This window comes from Pelophylax lessonae, assembly GCF_965119305.1.
Source record: "Pelophylax lessonae genome assembly, chromosome: 7".
Classification (NCBI taxonomy): domain Eukaryota; kingdom Metazoa; phylum Chordata; class Amphibia; order Anura; family Ranidae; genus Pelophylax; species Pelophylax lessonae.
In genome coordinates, this window is record NC_138774.1 from 204,262,498 (window position 1) to 204,282,410 (window position 19,913).

The 19,913-nt window shown below is 42.3% G+C and overlaps 1 protein-coding gene across 1 annotated transcript in view; it reads right to left on the reverse strand.

The window, feature by feature from the left end:
- Positions 1-3,606: 3,606 nt before the first annotated feature.
- Positions 3,607-19,913, reverse strand: part of ANAPC2 (anaphase promoting complex subunit 2) — a 31,097-nt gene continuing 14,790 nt past the window's right edge. Inside the window, exons 6-13 of the mRNA XM_082263908.1 lie at positions 17,403-17,520; positions 16,803-16,978; positions 13,236-13,377; positions 12,924-12,999; positions 10,562-10,765; positions 10,349-10,478; positions 8,937-9,172; positions 3,607-4,087 (exon numbers count right to left, since the gene is read on the reverse strand). Coding sequence (XP_082120034.1) covers positions 3,875-4,087; positions 8,937-9,172; positions 10,349-10,478; positions 10,562-10,765; positions 12,924-12,999; positions 13,236-13,377; positions 16,803-16,978; positions 17,403-17,520 — 1,295 coding nt within the window. The 3' untranslated portion in view covers positions 3,607-3,874. The remainder of the gene's footprint in view (positions 4,088-8,936; positions 9,173-10,348; positions 10,479-10,561; positions 10,766-12,923; positions 13,000-13,235; positions 13,378-16,802; positions 16,979-17,402; positions 17,521-19,913) is intronic.

A 19,913-nucleotide genomic window follows, 5' to 3' on the forward strand; every position in this document is an offset into this window, starting at 1 on the left:
TTTTTATTTCTGTGGTAAAAAAATAACCTCAATCATCAGTGTATATTATGTAGTCTATGTGAAAGTTATAGTCTACAAACTATGGTGTATATATTTGAAAATGAATCAGTTCTAATGTACTGACTTCTCATCTAATTTCTTGAGGCCTTTAAATGCCAAGACAGTAGAAATACCCCACAAATGACCCCTTTTTGCAAAGCAGAGAGTCAAAGTTATTTAGTAAGAGTTTTTTTGTCATGATTGTTTGAAAAATGATGAAATTGAATAAAATTTGTGGGGTTTTTTTGTTCACAAAAGTTGTCATTTTAAAAAGTTTTAAAGGACATACTTATAATTACACCCCAAAACACATTCTGCTATGGCTCCTGAGTATGGGGATACCACGTGTGACACTTTCACAGCTTAGATGAGTAGAGAGGCCCAAAATCCAAGGAGCACCTCTGGGCTTTTAAGGAACATAAATTATACATCTAATTTCCTGACTACAAATCACATTTTTGGAGGCCCTGGAGCACCAGGACAGTGGAAATACCAACAAAATTACCATATTTCGGAAAGCAAAGAGACATGGGTAAGTCTTTTGTAAACTTAATTTTTTGGCCCAATTTTTGGAAACTGCAGAAAGAAAATGAAAATTATTATTTTTTTTTTTTTTTTTTTACACAAAGTTGTCAATTTAACCATTTCCTACCGGGTGGAGGTCCTAAACTTTAAGTGGTTATATTGGGATAATGCCTGCAGCTACAGGTATCATCCTGGATATGTTGTTTTTGGCCAGCTATTCCCTGTAATGTTAAAGCCATCCTAGCAGCTAACTAGGTGCTGGATTGCTTTTACAGACGGCGTGAGAGGACATTACATCCTCCTGACGCCTCTCCGGGAACTCCCATATGATCAGGAAGCCCAGGATCTGATCCGGCAGTGCCGACAGGTTATCATAGAGATGGTCATGGGCCAGACAGGCCCTGGCCATCTCCATGATCCTGGGAGACCGCAAGTGACGTCATGACATCACTTCCATTTCTGTCAGATGTAAGCACTGCCATTTTCTTCTTCTGAAGAAACCTTGGCACTGGCCATGTAGATGGCATATGTAAGATAATATTCACCAGTAGACCTGCCTTATGTACAAGGATATTTGTTTATCTAGAAAAACCGAGTAGCACCAAACTAAGTTTATGTTTTAGGACCAAGCACGGTCACTTTATCAAAGCAGGTCATCTTTAAAGGGAACTTGTGAATGATAGAGATTAGGTAGCTGCCAGTGTGTGTATTTACCCAGGGCAGGTTTCTGGGTAAAATTTCTGAGCCTGGTACTCAATGTGTATACATTTACATACCCCCTGCACAGGATGAGGGGGAAAAAAAAAAAAAAAAAGTCATAGCATAGTAGTTAACTCTTACCCTATGAAAACAAGGTTTGCAAACAGGAAGGCTTTTAATTGCAAAAAAAAAAAAAAAAGACACTTAGGGGTCTATTTATAAAAGTTTTCACACAACTGTCAAACATTTTTCTAAATTAATTCACTTAGAAAGCTGTAAAAAAGTTATAAATAGACCCCGTTATGTCTTTTCTTCTTGCGAGCTTCTTTAAAATGTGCACTGAATGGTACATTCTCAGTAAGCCTTGGTGTCGAGATGAATTAACTTTCATGTGCAGGAGTTATTTTATTACAGGTTGGCCAGTCAAGATGATCGAAGATGCTGCACCCAGAAGGATCAGGATTAGATGGTGCACTGGTGAGGATGCTTGCAGTCATTACAAAGCCGCAATGTAGGTTTAGTATAGATGATTTTTGTTCCACCTTAATTGCAAACACGATGTTAAAGCTAACCTGCGAAACGGCTGTCAGAGCATGCAATCTGACTTACAGAAGTGCTAGCCAGTCAGCCCTGGTTCATAATGATGCTACATTGAAATTGTGCTACGTTACTTGAAGTAGCACGATTTCAAAGTAGCAGGTCAGCTTGACTGCAGGTACTTCTTGAAAGACATCTGTGCGGCTTCATGCACAGATGTCTATTGAAGTCGCACCCGAAATCAGCAAGAGTAATGCAGGAAATACTATTGCAAATCGGTGCAGCCCCTGCAAAGTGTAACGGTGCCATTACCAGGAATGGTTCAAATCGCATGACAAATCGTTCTAATGTGAACAAGGGCTAACACTATGTCTAGGTGTCAGGTGTTGGGAGCCCCCAGTGCTGGAAAGGAACATCACCTGTAGAAGATTAAAACAATCTTAAATAACAGATCACACACAAAACATTTCAGTAATTTTTAATTACAAATCAATTTTCTTTTTTGTGCAAAAGTGATACAATGTACAAAACAAAACATTTCATAAGTTCTCACAGCATCCATGAAGCCCCTAATGGAAACACGTCAAAGGATAAAGGTATCTGTCATTGTTGTGGCACTAACAACCTTCTTTTGCACAAGTTAACAAGTCACTGTTCTGAAAGAGGTATGTGAATCAGGTGTTGTGACTTCACTCGCTGGTTAATTGTCACAGTGGGGTTGATTTACTAAAACTCGAAAATGCAAAATCTGATGCAGCTCTGCATGGCAGCCAATCAGCCTCCAACTTCCAACTTCAGCTCGTTCAATTAAGCTTAGACAAAAAAAATGGAAGTGGATTGGTTTCTATGCAGAACTGAACTGCACCAGATTTTGAACTCTCCAGTTTTAGTAAATCAAACCCATTATTACAACTCCATAAATAAAGTACTTAAGCAATGACAGCCATGTAATTAGAATTTTCAGGAGGTCAGCAATAGCATTGCCCATATTTTTGTCAAAACAATTTTCCTGTTTAAGCTCCAGTCTAGTCTAGTCTGCCTTCTTAGTCACCTCTCCTTCAGCCAGTGACAAAACAGAGAAACAACTGCAACTGATGTCATCACTTTGCTTGCTTCTACTATCAGCAAATGTTCATGCAGCAAAGCCTGACTGGCTCCAGCTGCTGCCCCTTCCTCTTCCAGTCCGAGTGCTGCTGTGCATGGGATGATACCAAAACAGATCCAAGAACATATCTATACCATATATAAACATACTGAAACTAGATTAATTGGTGTTAAATATTTGCCTGGAGTTCAGCTTTAAAGCCGATTTCCAGTGAAGTTTAAATAGTCTGTTTGAACCAAGGTGGGCCAAAGGAACAATTTACGTCACTAACACATTCAGAGGCTGTGCTTGCTATATAAATTAAAGCCTCAGCTACATACATTAATACAGCGCCGTCTTACGGCAACGGGACAAAAACATACCTTTCCACACCTAGGACAAAATTGATGCAGGCTGAACGCTTCTCAGCCATTCACAGAAAGCTTTGTATTTTATCAAAGAGTACAAAGCTCCCTCTGATTGGCGGAGGTGGAGATTGTGATGTCAATCACACACTTCTCACCTCAGCTAATCAGAGGAAGCTTTACATTCATTCACAGAATACTAAGCTTCCTGTGAATGGCCGAATCGATTTTGTTTTGAGAGCGAGACTGGAGGTCTCCATCCCGCTGCCATAACACAACTGCTGCATCTGTTAGTGAAGCAAACAGTTTGGACCAGCTTGGTCCAGGCAAGCTATTTTAACTTCCCCAAAACCTGGGGCCCATTATCTGAGACTGCTTAGATTTTCCGTTAATACTGTCAAAGTCTAGAGTAACCAATACTTCATCAAATGTAAACTCGAAGAAGTCCATATATATTTTTGTAGAACCAGTTACACAAAATTCAGAAAACAAGGAACTCTGAACCAGACAGATCACAATATACGTGCCGGTATTTGCAGTGCTGATCCCAGTCCTTGACCAGTTTCAAATGCTGGTAAACGAAAGATGAAGAAAGTCTGCGCTTCTCAACCATGGTGCCTGAACGTTAGCTGGAGTTTTTGGGTAACCTGTAGACCCCTCCAGAGTACACAAGCTGTTGGTCACTCACTTTCTTCTGCAAAAAACCCTGGAGCTCCTGAATATCTATCTCTGTCACCACAGGACCAGTCATCACAAACATCTTTAGCATACTGTGGATCCGCTCCAGTGGCAGGCTCTCCAGGTTGGTCAGCATGGCCTGGATGTAAGTCCAGAACAGCTGGAAAATAGGAATGAGAAAAAAAAAATGAGAATCAATCCTGACTTGTACCAGTCACATGCACACAATTTGGGGACCCCTGGTAAAATGACATGGTTTTTGATTTTGTAAGCCTAAAGAAAAAATGTGGGAATAGTAAATCTATACTTAAAATAAAGTTAAATCTATACTAAAAAGTATAGTACATCTATACCTTTCCTCCTTGCTGCAGCTTTCCATCAGCTCTACATCTGAGAACTGAGCAATTACATACATAGTTACATAGTAGTTGAGGTTGAATAAAGACAATAGTCCATCCAGTTCAACCTGTGTAGGTGTGTGTGACCCCAATCATCTCATACCCCTAATGTTCTGATCCTTGAGATGTATGTCCAAGAGTCTTTTGAAAGTAGCCATACTTCCCGCAGAAACTACCTCTTGTGGTAGAGCATTCCACAATCTTGTAGCCCTAACAGTAAAGAACCCCCCACGTTGCCTGAGGTTAAAACGCTTCTCCTCTAATCGCATTGTATGTCCTCGCATCCTCATGCGATCCTTGAGACTGAATAGCTTTTTTTCTATGCTGAGATCACCATTGAGGTATTTGGAAATTGCTATCATGTCCCCTCTCAGGCGTCTCTTCTCCAGGGAGAATAAATTAAGCGACTGTAGAAGCTCTTCAGAATTAAGGTCCTCCAATCCCCCAATTAGTTTAGTTGCCCTTCTCTGGACTCTCTCCAGCTCCAACACATCCGTCCTCAGGACTGGCGACCAGAACTAGACAGAATACTCCAGAAGCGGTCGGACCAGAGTTTTATAAAGTGGTAGAATTATAGTTTTATCTCTGGAAAACATCCTCTTCTTTATGCATGCTAATATTCTGCTGGCTTTGGCAGCTGCCGCTTGACATTGCATGCTATTGCCTAGCCTATCCTCTACTAAGACTCCCAGATCTTTCTCCATTTTTGATTCCCCCAAAGGTTCCCCCCCTAAAGTGTATTGAGCTTTTATGTTTTTAGTCCCCAAGTGCAAAACCTTACACTTCTCCAAATTAAACCTCATTTGCCATGTCGTTGCCCACTCTGTTAGGCTCCATGTACACGGGACATTCTAAATGGTCGTTTAGGAGCAGTTGGGCGTTTTTTTCAGAAGCCCCTGTACCCACCTCTATGTTATCTTATCTGTCCATGTACACAGGGCCGTTTACAATCATTTACAGGCAGTTGAGTTCAGGGATGTTTTTTTGGAAAGCAATTATTTGCGTTCAAACGTGTGTTTCCCGGCGTTTTAAAAACGCAAAAACGCGACCGAGCGCGATGACCCGCGTTTAGCGCTCGCGTTTTTCCATTTTAAAGGGGAATGATTTTTTTGACCTCTAGGAACGGTTTTAGACGCAAACGCCCGCTAAACGCGGGTGCAAATGCGACACAGCGGACATTTTAAACGTCCTAAAAATTCCAGCATTTCAAGGGACTTTTTTTAGCGTCCCGTGTACATGGAGCCTTATTTTGTTCAGGTCATTCTGTAAGATATCTGCCTCATGCTGTGTAGTTATTGCCCTGCCCAATTTTGTGTCATCTGCAAAAACTGATATAGAACTAATGATCCCATCCTCAATGCGGTTTATGAATAAAGGTTGGTCCCAGGACTGAGCCTTGGGGACCCAGCTTACCACCCCAGACCAGCCTGAGTGTGCGCTATTACCACCCTTTGGACACGCCCTTTTAGCCAGTTCCGTATCCAAGAGCAAACCTTGTGGTCAATGCCTGCAGACCTTATTTTATAAATGAAGCACTTGTGGGGAACTGTATCAAACGCCTTAGCAAAATCCAGGTACATCACATCCACTGGTCTCCCCCTATCTAGCTCACAGCTCACCTCCTCATAGAATGTTAACAGATTAGTTTGACAAGAACGCCTGTGCTGAATACTGCTGATGATGTTGTTGTCTTTAGCAAACTCTACAATATAGTCCCTTATCATCCCCTCCAGAAGTTTACATAGTATCGATGTCAGGCTGACCTGTCTATAATTTCCCGGGACATACCTCTGCCCTTTATTGAATATCGGTATGACGTTCGCTTTCCCCCAATCACCTGGTACATTTCCTGTCATAATACTGTCAGCAAAGATCAGGAACAGTGGTCTAGATATAGTTTTACTAAGTTCTTTGAGTACTCTCGGATGTACGCCATCCGGGCCTGGTGATTTATTTGTGTTAATTTTATCCAGCCTTTCCCTGATTTCACCCCCTGTTGGCCATAGCGGCAAGTCCTGTGAATTACTGCTAAACATACAGTCATGGTCAGTGTACCCCTCCTTTACCTGTGTAAAGACTGAGGAGAAAAAGCATTAAGCACGGTTGCCTTTTCATTGTCCTCTGTAACTATCCTCCCCTCATCGTTAATTATGTGTGCAACATGCTCTGTCATAGTTTTTTTGCTGTTGATAGATTTAAAGAATTTCTTTGGGTTCTTTTTTACTATCCTCCGCTATTTGTCTCTCAAAGTTGATTTTAGCCATTTTGATTTTGTATTTACTTTTCTTATTTGCCTCCTGCTGGAAAGCCGATACTGTGCCCTCTGATTTATATTTCTTGAAGGCCATTTTTTTTCCCCCTAATACGTTTTTTAACATTACGGTTTAGCCAGCCAGGTTTGGCTTTGTCTCTTCTAAATTTATTTCCCATCGGAATGCACTGCGAGATGCATTTGTTTAATATGTTCCTAAAGCATTCCCATTTTTCCTCCGTGGTCAGTGTTCCTAGGGTTTGGTCCCAGTTTACCCTTTCCATCATTGAGCACAATTTGGGAAAGTTTGCCCTCCTGAAGTTGAGGGTTCCTTATGTTCCATTGTTATTTACGCTAAATGCTATCATCCTGTGATCGCTAGAGCCCAGGTTGTCCTGGACTCCTACCTCCGAGATTAGGTCTGGGTCATTAGTGATTAATAGATCCAGCACTGCATTTTCTTTAGTCGGAGAATCCACCAACTGCGACATGTAGTTGTCCTATAAGGTTTCCATGAAGAGACGGGCCTTCTGTGAGTGTGTAGTCCCCTCTTCCCAGTCAATTTCGGGATAATTGAAGTCCCCTAATATGATGACTGATCCTAGCTTTGCCACTCTACCCAACAGTGATATAAAATTCCAGCTCTACCTCCTCCCTTCGGTTGGGTGGCCTATAACAAACCCCCACAATTACATAACCGCTGATTGCTCAGTTCTCAGTCTGCTCTGTGCAGAGAGCGATGACTGTCAGTTATCGCTCTCTGCTTTCCCCTCCGGGGTTAACAGTAGTGCCAGGCAGGAGAGGAGGCTGAAGCAGCTGGCTCTGGCTCCCAGTGGCTGAGCCAGCTGCCGGTCAGGCATATGGATGGATCATGACGATGTTGGGAACCTTTCAAAATGGCCCTGTGACATCAGCTGACCTATGACCAAAAAAAGTATGGCAAAAAAATAGTTTGGCCATACTTTTTTTTAAAGCCATATTTTACAGTAGCGGTGAGCAGATGTCAAAGATTAACACATTAATATTTCTGAACTAGTCAGAAGGAAGAGTTGGATTAAATACCTAAAGGAAGAATGGTCATCTGATATCTACTAAGTACTGACTACCATGCTGCACAAACCTCAGCACAGGCAACATCCCATCCAGATATACTAGAGAAATACAAGATATACATAAAGCAGACCTCCAAGCAAAAAGCCCAAAACACAAATAAAATAAATACAAAACATGCTTATTGTTTAATCTGCCAAAGGACTTGAATTGGATTCAGCCATTCTCGTGATTTGTACAGGCAGAATGAAATGTTCTACTTCCTGGTTCAGCTTCACAGGTTCCTGGGTCACCCCTCTGCTAGTTGGACAAAAAGGTGACTACACTGATTTGTAGCCCAATAAGCAAGCAGAAATGTAACATAAAAAGTAGCTTTGAAAAACAAGGAAATAAGGGTGTTAATCTGCCTGGCTGTGCAGTGTGGTAGAGGTGCTTAAATCACAAGATCTGTAGAGAATTACACAAACTTTGGCAGATGAAATACAGCTGCTTTTAGCCATTTGCCTGGATTTACACCTTGATTGAAAAATCCAACATCCTTATAAAAAGAAAAATTGGATGAACTTCTATTGCCTACAGAAACCAGAAACAGCCCTTGTGTGACTGGGACTGAAGTAGCAGACTAATCATTTTCTAGGAACTAGTGAAACAACTGAGACCCAACGATTCTCTATATAATGAAGAGGAAAGCACCTCTAAGTGCAGCAGCCCAGAAGTTAATTATAATAAAAACAGTAAAAAAAAAAAATCCCCCAAAAAACAAACACTCTCAAAACATGTGGTGAAAAGGAGGCTATCAGCGGAATAAAACCGATTCCTTCATCGGCAGCAGCAGCGTCCCCGAAGTGACATCACACCGGAAGAGTCAGTCTTCAGACAGGTCTGGTTTTTGGACCACCCAAAAAACATCTGTCCTGTGTGAGGTCACTTCCCGCTTGTGCTCCACGCTGGTCCTGGAAGTCACTGCACGGCCATCTTGCCAGCTCATGGATCCAAGCTGCTGGTTGGCTATTAGGATTGGGGACACCGCTGCTGCTGCCAAAGAGGGACACCCAAAGCCGTTAGATTCCACTGATTTTCAGCACGTTTGTATTTTAATCTGTTTTTATTATAATAATACTCTTGGCTGATACACTTAGAGGTGCTTCTTCCTATTTAGATTTCCTTCATAGTATACTCCAGTCCTGATAAGCTGCCGTTGTGCCTTGCTGCCTTCTGGCCTTTTCATGTGACATATGCTCAAGACCACATGAGAGACCTTCCCCTCCAGTGCTCCTTCTAAACATAATTAATTCCCCAACTCTTCTCACCTGCAGTTCCTCCTCCTTCTGATCAGCCTGTGAAGCCATCGCTGAGTCCCCTTCTTCATCGCTATCTATTAAGACCACTTTCTCCGCCTGGTCTTTCTGCTCCTCCTCGATAACTGTAAACGTCCCTTGAGGGTCTTCACGGAGAACACCCTGCTGGAGCCAGAAGGTCATTTTCCTCCGCAGGGAAGCAACAGGTACCTTCAACACCTCACTGAGCTCTTCTAAGGTCCAGGTACCTAGATAGAACATCAAGTGGCAGTTAACATGGGATAAGCATGTGTGCTCCAAGATTGATGCCTCATTTGCACAGGATAATTTGATAAGGCAGCCAATTCTTGCAGTTGGAATTGCAGGTGGTTTCAGACAGCTGTGGCCAGGAATCCTGTGCAAAGCAGCAACAGACTGACAGCTGTCCGTCACTGTTCGTGTGTTCGCACAGCCAGCAAATACAGTATTTCACAAAAGTGAGCACACCCCTCACATTTTTGTAAATATTTTTTTTACTTTTACTCCTATTTAAAAGCAGAAGGTTTGAATGTGGTTGCCTTTTCCCAATCATTGCTGTACACACATTAAAGTGGAGTTCCACCCTAAATTTATACTTACCTCCATCTTCTCGCTTCGGGTCACCTGAAAAACAAATGGATAATCGCATTGAAAATATACTTACCTTACTTCCTTCTTCCTCCCCTCGGCGGCCACGGCCCATCCTCACTTCCTGGCTTTGCAATGATTCCTGCGAGCTGAACGTCATCGCTCCCAGGAATCATTGCGCCTGCACCGGCCCCGGCGTCAGTTCCGGGGCGCGCGTCATTCCCTTCTAAACAGCTTCTGGGCATGCCCAGAAGCTGTGGAGGGATGACGCGCGCACCGGAAGTGACGCCGGGGCCAGTGCAGTGCATCGTGGGACCGAAGAAGACGGAAGAGGACACAGAAGAGGATCGCGCTGGCTTCAAGCTGCCCACACCTGAGATGGCAGCGCTGGACAATACTTTTTCAAGGTAAGTATTTCTCCTAAAAGGTAAGTGCAACCCGGGACAGATCAGATGCTAGCCATTGTGGAATGTACTAGCCCTGACTGTCCCGGGGGTATTTTGATTAAAAAAAGTATTCCCAGGGTGGAACTCCGCTTTAAGCTGCAAGGAGATCAGCCCTGCTCTGCTTTTCTTAGCTTACAGAATTCCCTGAAAGCTACAACAATTACAATTTTCTGCACTCTTCTGTTCATATCAATTGACAGCAGGCAGCCAGGGAAATCAGTCACCCAGCTAAATTGTACACAGTGTCCACAAAGGATGCAGCAGAGAAAGGGCTGCCCATTTTTTTCAAAATAGACTACGAGGTTTTGCAATCAATTTAAATAGAACGGTGGATTTCAACATGGAACGAGTCAGTGCTGAACGCAGACTTACTTTTATTCTGAAAGTTTAATATGATGGCGGCATGGACAGGGGAAACTGAGAAAGAAAGTGTGCGGTCAGCTAGCTCCACATCCAGACTCACCAACCCAAGGTGGTGCTTCCAGTTTAGGGTCCTCATTGCCTGGGAAAAAGGAACCAAACTTTGTTGTAAGTTATGACAAATATCATCAAATCTGTACCGTGATAATTCACCTTGGGTCTTACCTTAAGCTTCTCATATCGCCTAGTGAACATATCCATTGTTTCTTTAATCTGCTCTGGGAGTTCCAGCTTCTCCTCCTTTAGAGCTGGCCAAAACTCGCTTGAAAGGATAACTGCTACCAGGTTAAATGGAGGCCGCTCTTCCTCTGGGAGCTTTTCTTCCTCATCACGTATATTTGTATTGATCCGGCGAGAATCTGCCATGTCCTGAAACAAAAACATTTTCTACTATAGAAGCCGTAAAACTACCAGTGCCACACACAGCCCTAGGAATATTTACGCAGCCCTGAGAAACCAAGGGACTTTAAAGCAGCAGTATAGCTTAAAGAATAAGTCCAATAATAAATGCACATATTTTTACTGGTGAAAAAAATGTGCATTTACTTATTTTGAGCCTGTAAAGCATTGCACCAGCAATCAGCAGATCGCTGGTGCCATGCAGGTCTCCAGCAGATCTGCCAGTGTATTTGCTTTCCCATACATCCCTTACAGGTAAGCAGATACAATCTGGCAGGAAGCATGAATGAACTACCACGGCGATGTTTATTGAAAAATACAAGCTGACAACCGCAAAGGCTGCCGGATCTTGTCGTTTTCCATGCAAAGATCCTGTTCAATCAGTGACTCGGCAGTGACTCGGTTTTTTTTTTTTATTGTGGCAGCTAATAGGGAGGGTGAAGAACCCCACTAGCTGTCACAGTGGGGATCGGGGAGGTGCGTGGGCCGGTCTTTTCATAACTTGCTACAGGTTACACCCTTAATATGGGTATAACATGTAAGACGTTACGAAAGTTAAACTTATTCTTTAACTGTGGCCATAATTTTGCTAAAAAAAAAAATAAAAATAAATCGCACATTTATAAAAGCATAGGCTTGTACTTTACAGGCATTCTCTACCATGCCTGGTTCAGGACAAAACCCCACCTAGTTTAGCTGATAGGCGGAAGGGGACCTGTCTTGACAAAATATGCTAAAGTGATCCTGAACAACAACACCTTTAATTGAACAAAAGGCAGATTTAGGTGAGCACAGACTTGCTTTCTAACCTTGCTTCTCATTTTAAGATTTTACGATTCACAGCTGAGCCATGCAAATGTATTCTCTTTTTGCTTCGGGTCTGTGTATTTAAAAAGGTTTTTAATCACAGACCGTGTAAATATATAAAAATATTTAACCATTTATCCAACTCATCAAGGTAGAATATGGATCTAGGTCTTTATGAATGGAGCCCACCTTTGTGATAAAAATACAAAATGCCAGCAGCCTTAGACCTCACGGTCTGCAACAGCTAAGTCCTATATAGTAGCCCAACATTTAGAATTGCAAGGCCTGTGGGAAAAAAAAAAAAAGAAGAAGGATTAAATCCTTTTGGCATTACTCCAAGTTTTTGCAGATTCCACAGAAAAACTGAAGATCCCAAATGCTGCAAAATGTGCAGGAGTAAGATTTGAGGCTCTTCCATTTTGGATCACAGCTGCAATTTGCCATTTCGAACACTCCTTACAATTCTGGGGCTAGATTTGGAGGAAAATGCTATGCAGTATTTGCCAACTGCAAGGTCCACTATAAGCATGTTTAAATTTCTTTTAAGTGGATTTTCACTGCATCTGGGCACTACAAACAAAACACACTATTTTATTCATTTTGAATATTCAAAGCACCCCCCCCCCATCACTCCGTGTCTCCATGCTTTATTTTGTTGTAAAATCAATTTCAAAAACAACCCCCCAGCATTTCTGGCCCTGGCCTTCTTGAGTAAAGGCAAATGATTCACGTAGCATTTGTTAGCACTTAACTAAAGCATGCATGCAGGAGAGTGTGATTGGCTGAGAAAACCAATCCTCCTCTCCTCCTGGGATGTATGACATAATTTGCCTAGGCAATAAACAAGGAAGTAACAGAAGAAATATAAAAAAAAGAAAAAAAGAAGAATACTTTAACACAAAAATATGATAAGAGGCCTACCGGAGGGTGGTACTTGACATCAAATTACTTGCGAACCAAAATGTAAACATACCTGTGAGCTCCCAGCACAGTTGCCAGCACCGAATGGAAAGCTCCACATCGCTACATGTGACCGCTGTGACAGCCAGCCAGGGCAGTCACATAATCATAAACCCTGCCGAGCCTCTTAGCAACCCTTTAAAGGGCCAGGAGGCGCCGGTGTTAAGGGGTTAACATACATGATTCCTGTATAAGCCATTGGTGAAGAGGTAAAAGATTACATAGCTTAAGATTTATTAGTTTGTTTGAATTAAGTGCACATCATCTGTGAGCTAAGTCATATACAGTATGCACAACACACAGTCTCCACATAAACTACTGCGCACTGTAGTGCATTATATAAAACAGACATTATCCTTACCTTCAGCATGACTTCGCAGTAATGCATCTGAGCCTCTCCAAAACGCAGCTTCAGCAATTCTACATTACGAATTTCTCTAAAATAAGAGATAGATAGAAGCCATAAATACATACATCTTTAATGGTAATTGAAATTTGTGAGCAGCTAGTAGACTTTTTGTGGGATCAGTGTAGAGAGAGTGGTCAGGAACTAATGAATGTAAAAATGTAAAACCAATCAATTATAAAAAAAAAAAAAAAAAACTTGGGTTTCTAATGAATAATCAGTGGCTTGTCCTTCCCACAACACAATATGAGAAGTTCCTATATTTACCTCTCAGAACTGTAGCTGAACTGGTGGAGCAATCTGTCAGCGAGGAGGGTTCTGTATTCATTAATGAAAAGCTCTTTGCTGCCATAAATACTGACCAGAAGGCTGATGATGTCTGAGGAACGACGTTTGGAGCCACTCTTACCTAGAAAAAAAGATCTTAGATAGTATAGCTACAAAAGCCATCACTGCAGCTATACTAATTCTGCTGAGCAGGAAAACAATCCAAAATAAGCAGTAATGTGCCGTTTAGCCTTTGTTTACCATTCAGTTGTGTGCACATATAGGGTAGGACTGCACGATTCTTGATAAAAGGAGAATCACATTTTTTTTGCTTAGAATAAAGATTGTCATTTTTTAATGGTTAATCGTGCAGTTCTAATATAGGGCTATCACAGGAGATAGGAGACACACTGCAGTGAATTTAGAGGAAGGAGGGCAGCAGCTGGGGCTAACAGACATTTAACCTATCAAAGATTTCTACAGACCAAAGGCTTTCAGGAGTGTCAGATGCCCAGAAAACGTTGACTAGTTATACAACCCCAATTCCAAAATAGTTAGAACTAGGGATTGACCGTTTATCGGCAAGGCCAATATATCGAGGGCCGATAGGCACTTTTCCCAATATATCAGTATCGGCCAGGGAGGTTACTGATATTAATGTATGGGATATTAGTGTATGTAAAATCCTAGCATCCACTTTATTAGTGTTTTATATAATGTCCAGTGTGTGTTTTTGTAATCGAATAGTGTAAAATACCTTCATTACATCGCCACTTAGCCCTTCCGTGACCCCCAGCTGTCAGTGGAGGAGGAGAGAAGGACAGCAAAGCGTGAGATGTAACAAAGGTATTTCACACTATTCTAATCTAATACCCGACGCTTCTGTGTACACTGCAGATGGGAGGGGTGGAGATCCTCCTCTGACAGCTATGAGAGGAGAAAACAGCAGAGTGGGAGATTAGCGAGGAGAGCCCAGAGCAGCGATGTAATGAAGGTATTTCCCACTATTCTATTACAAAAACACACACTGGACATTATATAAAAACACTAATAAAGTTGATTTTAGGTTTTTAATGACACTAAACTAGGTTCACAGGGGATTCCTGGCAGACAGGGAGGTAAGGGAAGACCGCACATTACAGCTAAAAGACCTACCCCACATGTTCAGTACCAGATTTGTGTCAAAAATCGTCTTTATTTTTCAAAACTTTAAATGTACAAAATATCGTCCGATACCGATATGCAATGGCCAAAATATTGGTATCGGCAACGAAAAACCGATATCGGTTGATCCCTAGTTAGAATGCTGTGGAAAATCTGCAAATTAACAGGAAAACTCAAACCTGTACTTTATTCACAATAGAAAACCTATGAGATGTTTATACTGAGAAAATCCACCATTTTAGGGGAAAAAAAAAAAAAAAAGGGTGAATTTTGATACTGATCCATCTAAAAAAAATTTGGAATTGCGCCATGTTTAGCACGGTGTAGCATCCCCTCTTCTTTTAAAAACTCTTTGCAAACATCTGGGAACTGAGAAGACCAGTTGCTGGAGTTTTGGGAGAAGAATGTTGTCCCATTCTTGCCTGATATAGGATTTTAACTACTCAACAATCCTTGGTCGTCTTTGTCGTATTTTTCATTTCAAGATGCGCCAGTTGAGCATCTCAGAACAAAAAAGTCATCTGGATGTGAGCATATGCTGCTCTAGAACCTGGATATATCCTTCAGCATTACTGGTGCCTTTCCAGATGGGGCAAGTTGCCCATTCCATACCGACTAATGCACCCCCATACCATTAGAGATGTGAGAAGCCAGAAGGTCCCTCTACGCTTTAGTCTGGGAGGATGCGATGCAAAGGATTGCAAAAAAAAAATGTCAACTTTCAGTTTGACCACAGAACAGTTTTCCACTTTGCAACAACCATTTTAAATGAGCTTTAGCCCAGAGAAGATGGATGTGTTTCTTCTGAATCATGAATCATGTTCAGATATGGCTTCTTCTTTGCATGATAGACCTTTACCTTGCATTTCTGGATGGCAAGGCAAACTGTGTTCACAGACAGTGATTTTTGCAGGTGTTCCTGAGCACATGCAGTGATATCCACCATAGAATCATGCCGGTTAATGCAGTGCTCCTGTGGGCCTTAAAATCACAGGCATCCAATATTGGGTTTCAGCCTTGTCCCTTGTGCACAGAGATTTCTCCAGATTCTCAGAATCTTTTGATATTATGCACTGAAGATGATGATATTTAAAGTCTTTGCAATTTTACATTGAGGGGCATATTTTAAAACTGTTAGACAATTTATAGATGCAGTTTTTCACAGATTGGTGAACCTCTGGCCATCTTTACTTCTGAGAAACTCTGACTCACTAAGATGCCCTCTTTACACCCAATCATATTACTGATGTGTTGCCAATTAATCTAATTCATTGCAAAATATTCTTCCAGCTCTTCCCCGTTAGCACCACTTCGCCAGCTTTTTGTTACCCTGTTCCAACTTTTGAGGAGTGTTGCTGTCAATTTAAAAAATTACCTTATTTTTTTTTTTCCTAAAATGGTGCATTTTCGCAGTTTTAACATTTGATGTTTTCTATTGTGAATAAAATATGGGGTTAGGAGATTTACAAATCATTGCATTCTGTTTTATGTAGATTTTACACAGCGTCCCAATTTTTTTTGGAATTGAATTTGTAGAAAGTAGAAGAGAAGAAGAACAGATTGGCAAAGATGTAAGTACACAACATGCACTACTGCTGCAAGTGTTTAGGCGTAAAAAGGTAAAAATGTCTGGTGAAAGGCTCTCTTTAAAGGCAACAAATAAAATAAATATATGTTACAAAGCAGTACTCCAGGCCTTTTTGTACAATTTAAAGAGTGGAAATACAGCAACATTTTGAACAGGGTAGGGAAGCATTTCCCTTGAGTGTCGGTTCACACTAGGGCGACACGACTTCGGGCGAGTTATGCCGTCGCCCGTGCACCGCGACTTCGGTGCGGCTTGCAACGACTTCACATAATGGAAGTCAATGCAAGTCGCTCCGATGTCGCCCCGAAGTAGTGCTCCTATTAGAACGGTTCCAATTGCACAGCATGGTCCACTACTTGTCAGGCGACCAAGTCGCCTGACAAGGTCGGAACAGTGTGAACCGGCACTAAAAGGTTTGTTTTGTCATTTTTAGAACACTGTTTCTTTTTGGTTTCCTCACTACCCCAGAGCAAGAAAAGAAAAAAAAAAATTTCTAACAGTACTTTTTACTTACAATTAAAGCATTACCAGTCGTCCCAACCAAACTGCATTTTTTATATCCCCTTTGAAAAGTTCCCTTTATTTTTTCAGCAGAGTGACCACACAGGAAGTGAGGCAAAGTCACCCGAGCTGGGACAGATGGCAAAAAAGAAAAAAGGCTGACAGAGGTTCTCATTTTTTTCTCCGCCTTCATGTAACCTTGGGATTTCCATGCCAGAGTGGAAGTGAATATATTTGTATATACGTTTTTTCTTTTTTTTTTTAGAAATGTTGGGCCAGAAACGAGTATCAGACATAAACAGGATACTGCATACCAGGATCGGCATCCACAGGGTCTGGCACCCAATCCTCTGGGTCTGACACATCGTCATCACTCTCTTGACCATTCTCTAGGACCACAGGATCAGCCTTAGATAGCTCATTGGCCAAATCCCCTTCAGCATCTCCAGTTAAACCAGCAACAATTTGTCGTACAGTATCCTCTCGTGTTCTGTTAAGACAGAAAAAAAAAATTATAAAATTTACTCGACAGTCATTTTAACTTAGTTAGGAGTTTTTAATAATGGTTTTGCTTTTTAAAGAGTTTTCTGATGGTTTAAAAAAATTGTTTTTAAATCCATCCTATGCCATTGTAGAAAGGATCTCTTGCAGAATTGTGAAGATTACATAACATGATAGAGACAATCTCTTGTGTTTTAATATTCTGAGTAGGGGCATGGAATCATGAGTGAGAAGATTAATAAAAGCAGATTAATAAAACTTCATCTGTAGAAGTACACATAAAGTAGCACAGCCTGCACAAGGAATGAGCAAATATTGTTGCTGCCATTTAGATGTGTATTTACAAACTAAACACAGAAGCAACAGGTCTGAAAGACATCTTACAATTATAAATGTGTGGAATAAACTGTTACCTTAGGTACTTCCTGATTGGTTCGCAGGCCACCTCCAGAATCACCATAGAGGGATCCAGCTCTCTCAGAGCTTTAATGGCAGAAATGTAAAGGGTGATGATATCTGATGTATTCACACCTGCACAAGACAAATACCAGTGGCTTCCATGAAGGATTTGCATTTAGAGCTTACTCATTTATGTTGTGTGATCAGCTGTCTTGCAAGGTTTTTTCTCTTTTAAATCTATTTTTAACACCATTGGAGAGCTTTCCCTTTACTTCCCAAGTATGTGGATAAGGGATTACATAAGAACAATAATAAGACTGAGTTACTTATGCTAGATCAGTGTAAAAATAGGATTTTAGTCTTACTGTAAAATCCATTTCTCTGATGTTCATTGACAAACAAAGCTCCTGATCTTCTTAACAATTGGGTTATACTGCCTCCTACGGGAGTAGGACATGGCAAAAAAAAGCTGGACTACACCTATGGGCAGTCCCAGGGGGTATACTCCCACTCTCAGCTATAGGCACTACGTTTTGTTACAAGCAGGGTCAGAAGGAATCCAACTCCACAGAGGGGTGGGTGCTGTGTCCATCAATGAACATCAGAGAAATGGATTTTATGGTAAGACAAAAATGGGATGTTTGAATTACCGTAAAATTAATTTCTCTGATGTTCATTGACAGACACAGCTTCAGATCTCCATAACCATTGGGTTATACTGCCCCTTACAGGAGGAGGACACTAGGCAGAAAAAAAGTCTGGCAACACCCATGGGCAGTCCCAGGGGGTATACTCCCTCTCTCTGCTATAGGCACTCTGTTTTGTTACAAGTAGTGTCAGAAGAATTACAACTCCACAGAGGGGTGGGTGCTGTGTTCATCAATGAACATCAGAGAAATGGATATTACGGTAAGTCAAGAATCCCATTTTCGCTTTAGTTCATTGACAGGGACAGCTTCAGATCTTTATAGCCATTGGGAAGTCCCAAAGCAGTGTTAAACATGAGGGGTGGGAACAGCAAAAAAATTCCCAAGGCTAAACAGTAACTAACCAGGCAACAGGAGCTCAATCAAAACAACTGGAGCCCACCTGAAAAAAACAATACACCCTCAAAGAGGATCAGGTCCTCTCAACAGCAGCCTTGAAAACCTTGCTGCCAAAAGAAGCATCCGCAGATGCCAACACGTCCACTTTATAAAACTTTGTAAAAGTGTGCACCGACGACCAACTGGATGCCTTGTAAACCTGCGTCACTGACGCCTGATGACGGAAAGCTCAGGAGGCACTAAGCGCCTGAGTAGAGTGCACCTTAACCAGGAAAGGAGCACACAGGCTACAAGAAAATGGCAGCCCAGCGCGGCACTATGCTGCTCCTAGGGGCCCAGAAGGGGTCCCAAAAGCCCCGAAAATGACGCCTGCAGGAAGGGGGGCCCTGGCCCTCCCAAAAGCTGATCGTCCCATCGCCAGCTCAGCACCCCCAGAATGACCTGAAAAGGTGCTATGGTCACGCTATGGGGAGGAGGGGTAGGCAGATGAGGGTCCACAAGGACCACTGAGGGGGGGGGGGGGGGGAGATGCTGAATGGGAAGGAAGAAAAACCGGGGGTCCGACCGTCCCAGGGAGGGGCCCACGTAGACCCCAAAACCCTCAAGGGGAGAGGGGGGGGACTGCTACTTATCATACAAGAAACAAGGTGGACAACGCTCCAGACAGAACCTCCTCTTCAACTAAATGGGGGGCTGTTGGCCAGGAGGAAAGCTGTGACTCAGGCTGAGGCCAGGTCGCATGCGACCCCGCGAGACATTTAACTCGCAGGCCAGCCCCCGTCCAGTGGGGCTATATGTCGCAGCCAACCTAGCATGGAGCTGAGGCCTGCGTGCACTCGCTGGCCAGACTGGGGTAACCACTAGATTTAAAAAAAAAAAAAAAAAAATCCAGCCCGTCGCCCAGTCCAGCAGTTGATTGCAGATTCTCACGGGAAAAATAGAAAGATTCATCAAAAAGGAAAAAAATTTACAGGACCGAAGATCCCAGCAAGGAACTAGGTCTTTACTACGGACTAGGCAGAAAAAAGTGCTGAGAGTGGGAGTATACCCCTCTGGGACTTCCCATAGGCGCAGTCAAGCTTTTTCTTCTGCCTAGTGTCCTACTCCTGTGGGGGGCAGTATAACCCAATGGTTAAGAAGATCAGGAGCTTGTCAATGAATGATAGAGCAACTACATTTAAAGCAGAGCCCAACCAAAAAGGGGAAGCTCTGCTTGTTCACATCCTCTACTGCCACATTTGGCACTTTTTTGGGGGAAGGAGAGAGTGGGTACCTGGTTTCGACAAGTACCCGCTCCCTCTTGCGGGTAAGATCACCGCTTGATGATCTATGACATTTCCTCCTTCCCCCTGCTGCCTTCTAGGACACAAAGAGGTCCCAGAAGATGGCGGGACCATTAAGAAAGCGCAGCATGACTCGCGCATGCGCAGTAAAAAACAGGCTGCAAAGCCGCAAGGCTTCATTTTCTGTTTCCCTCAA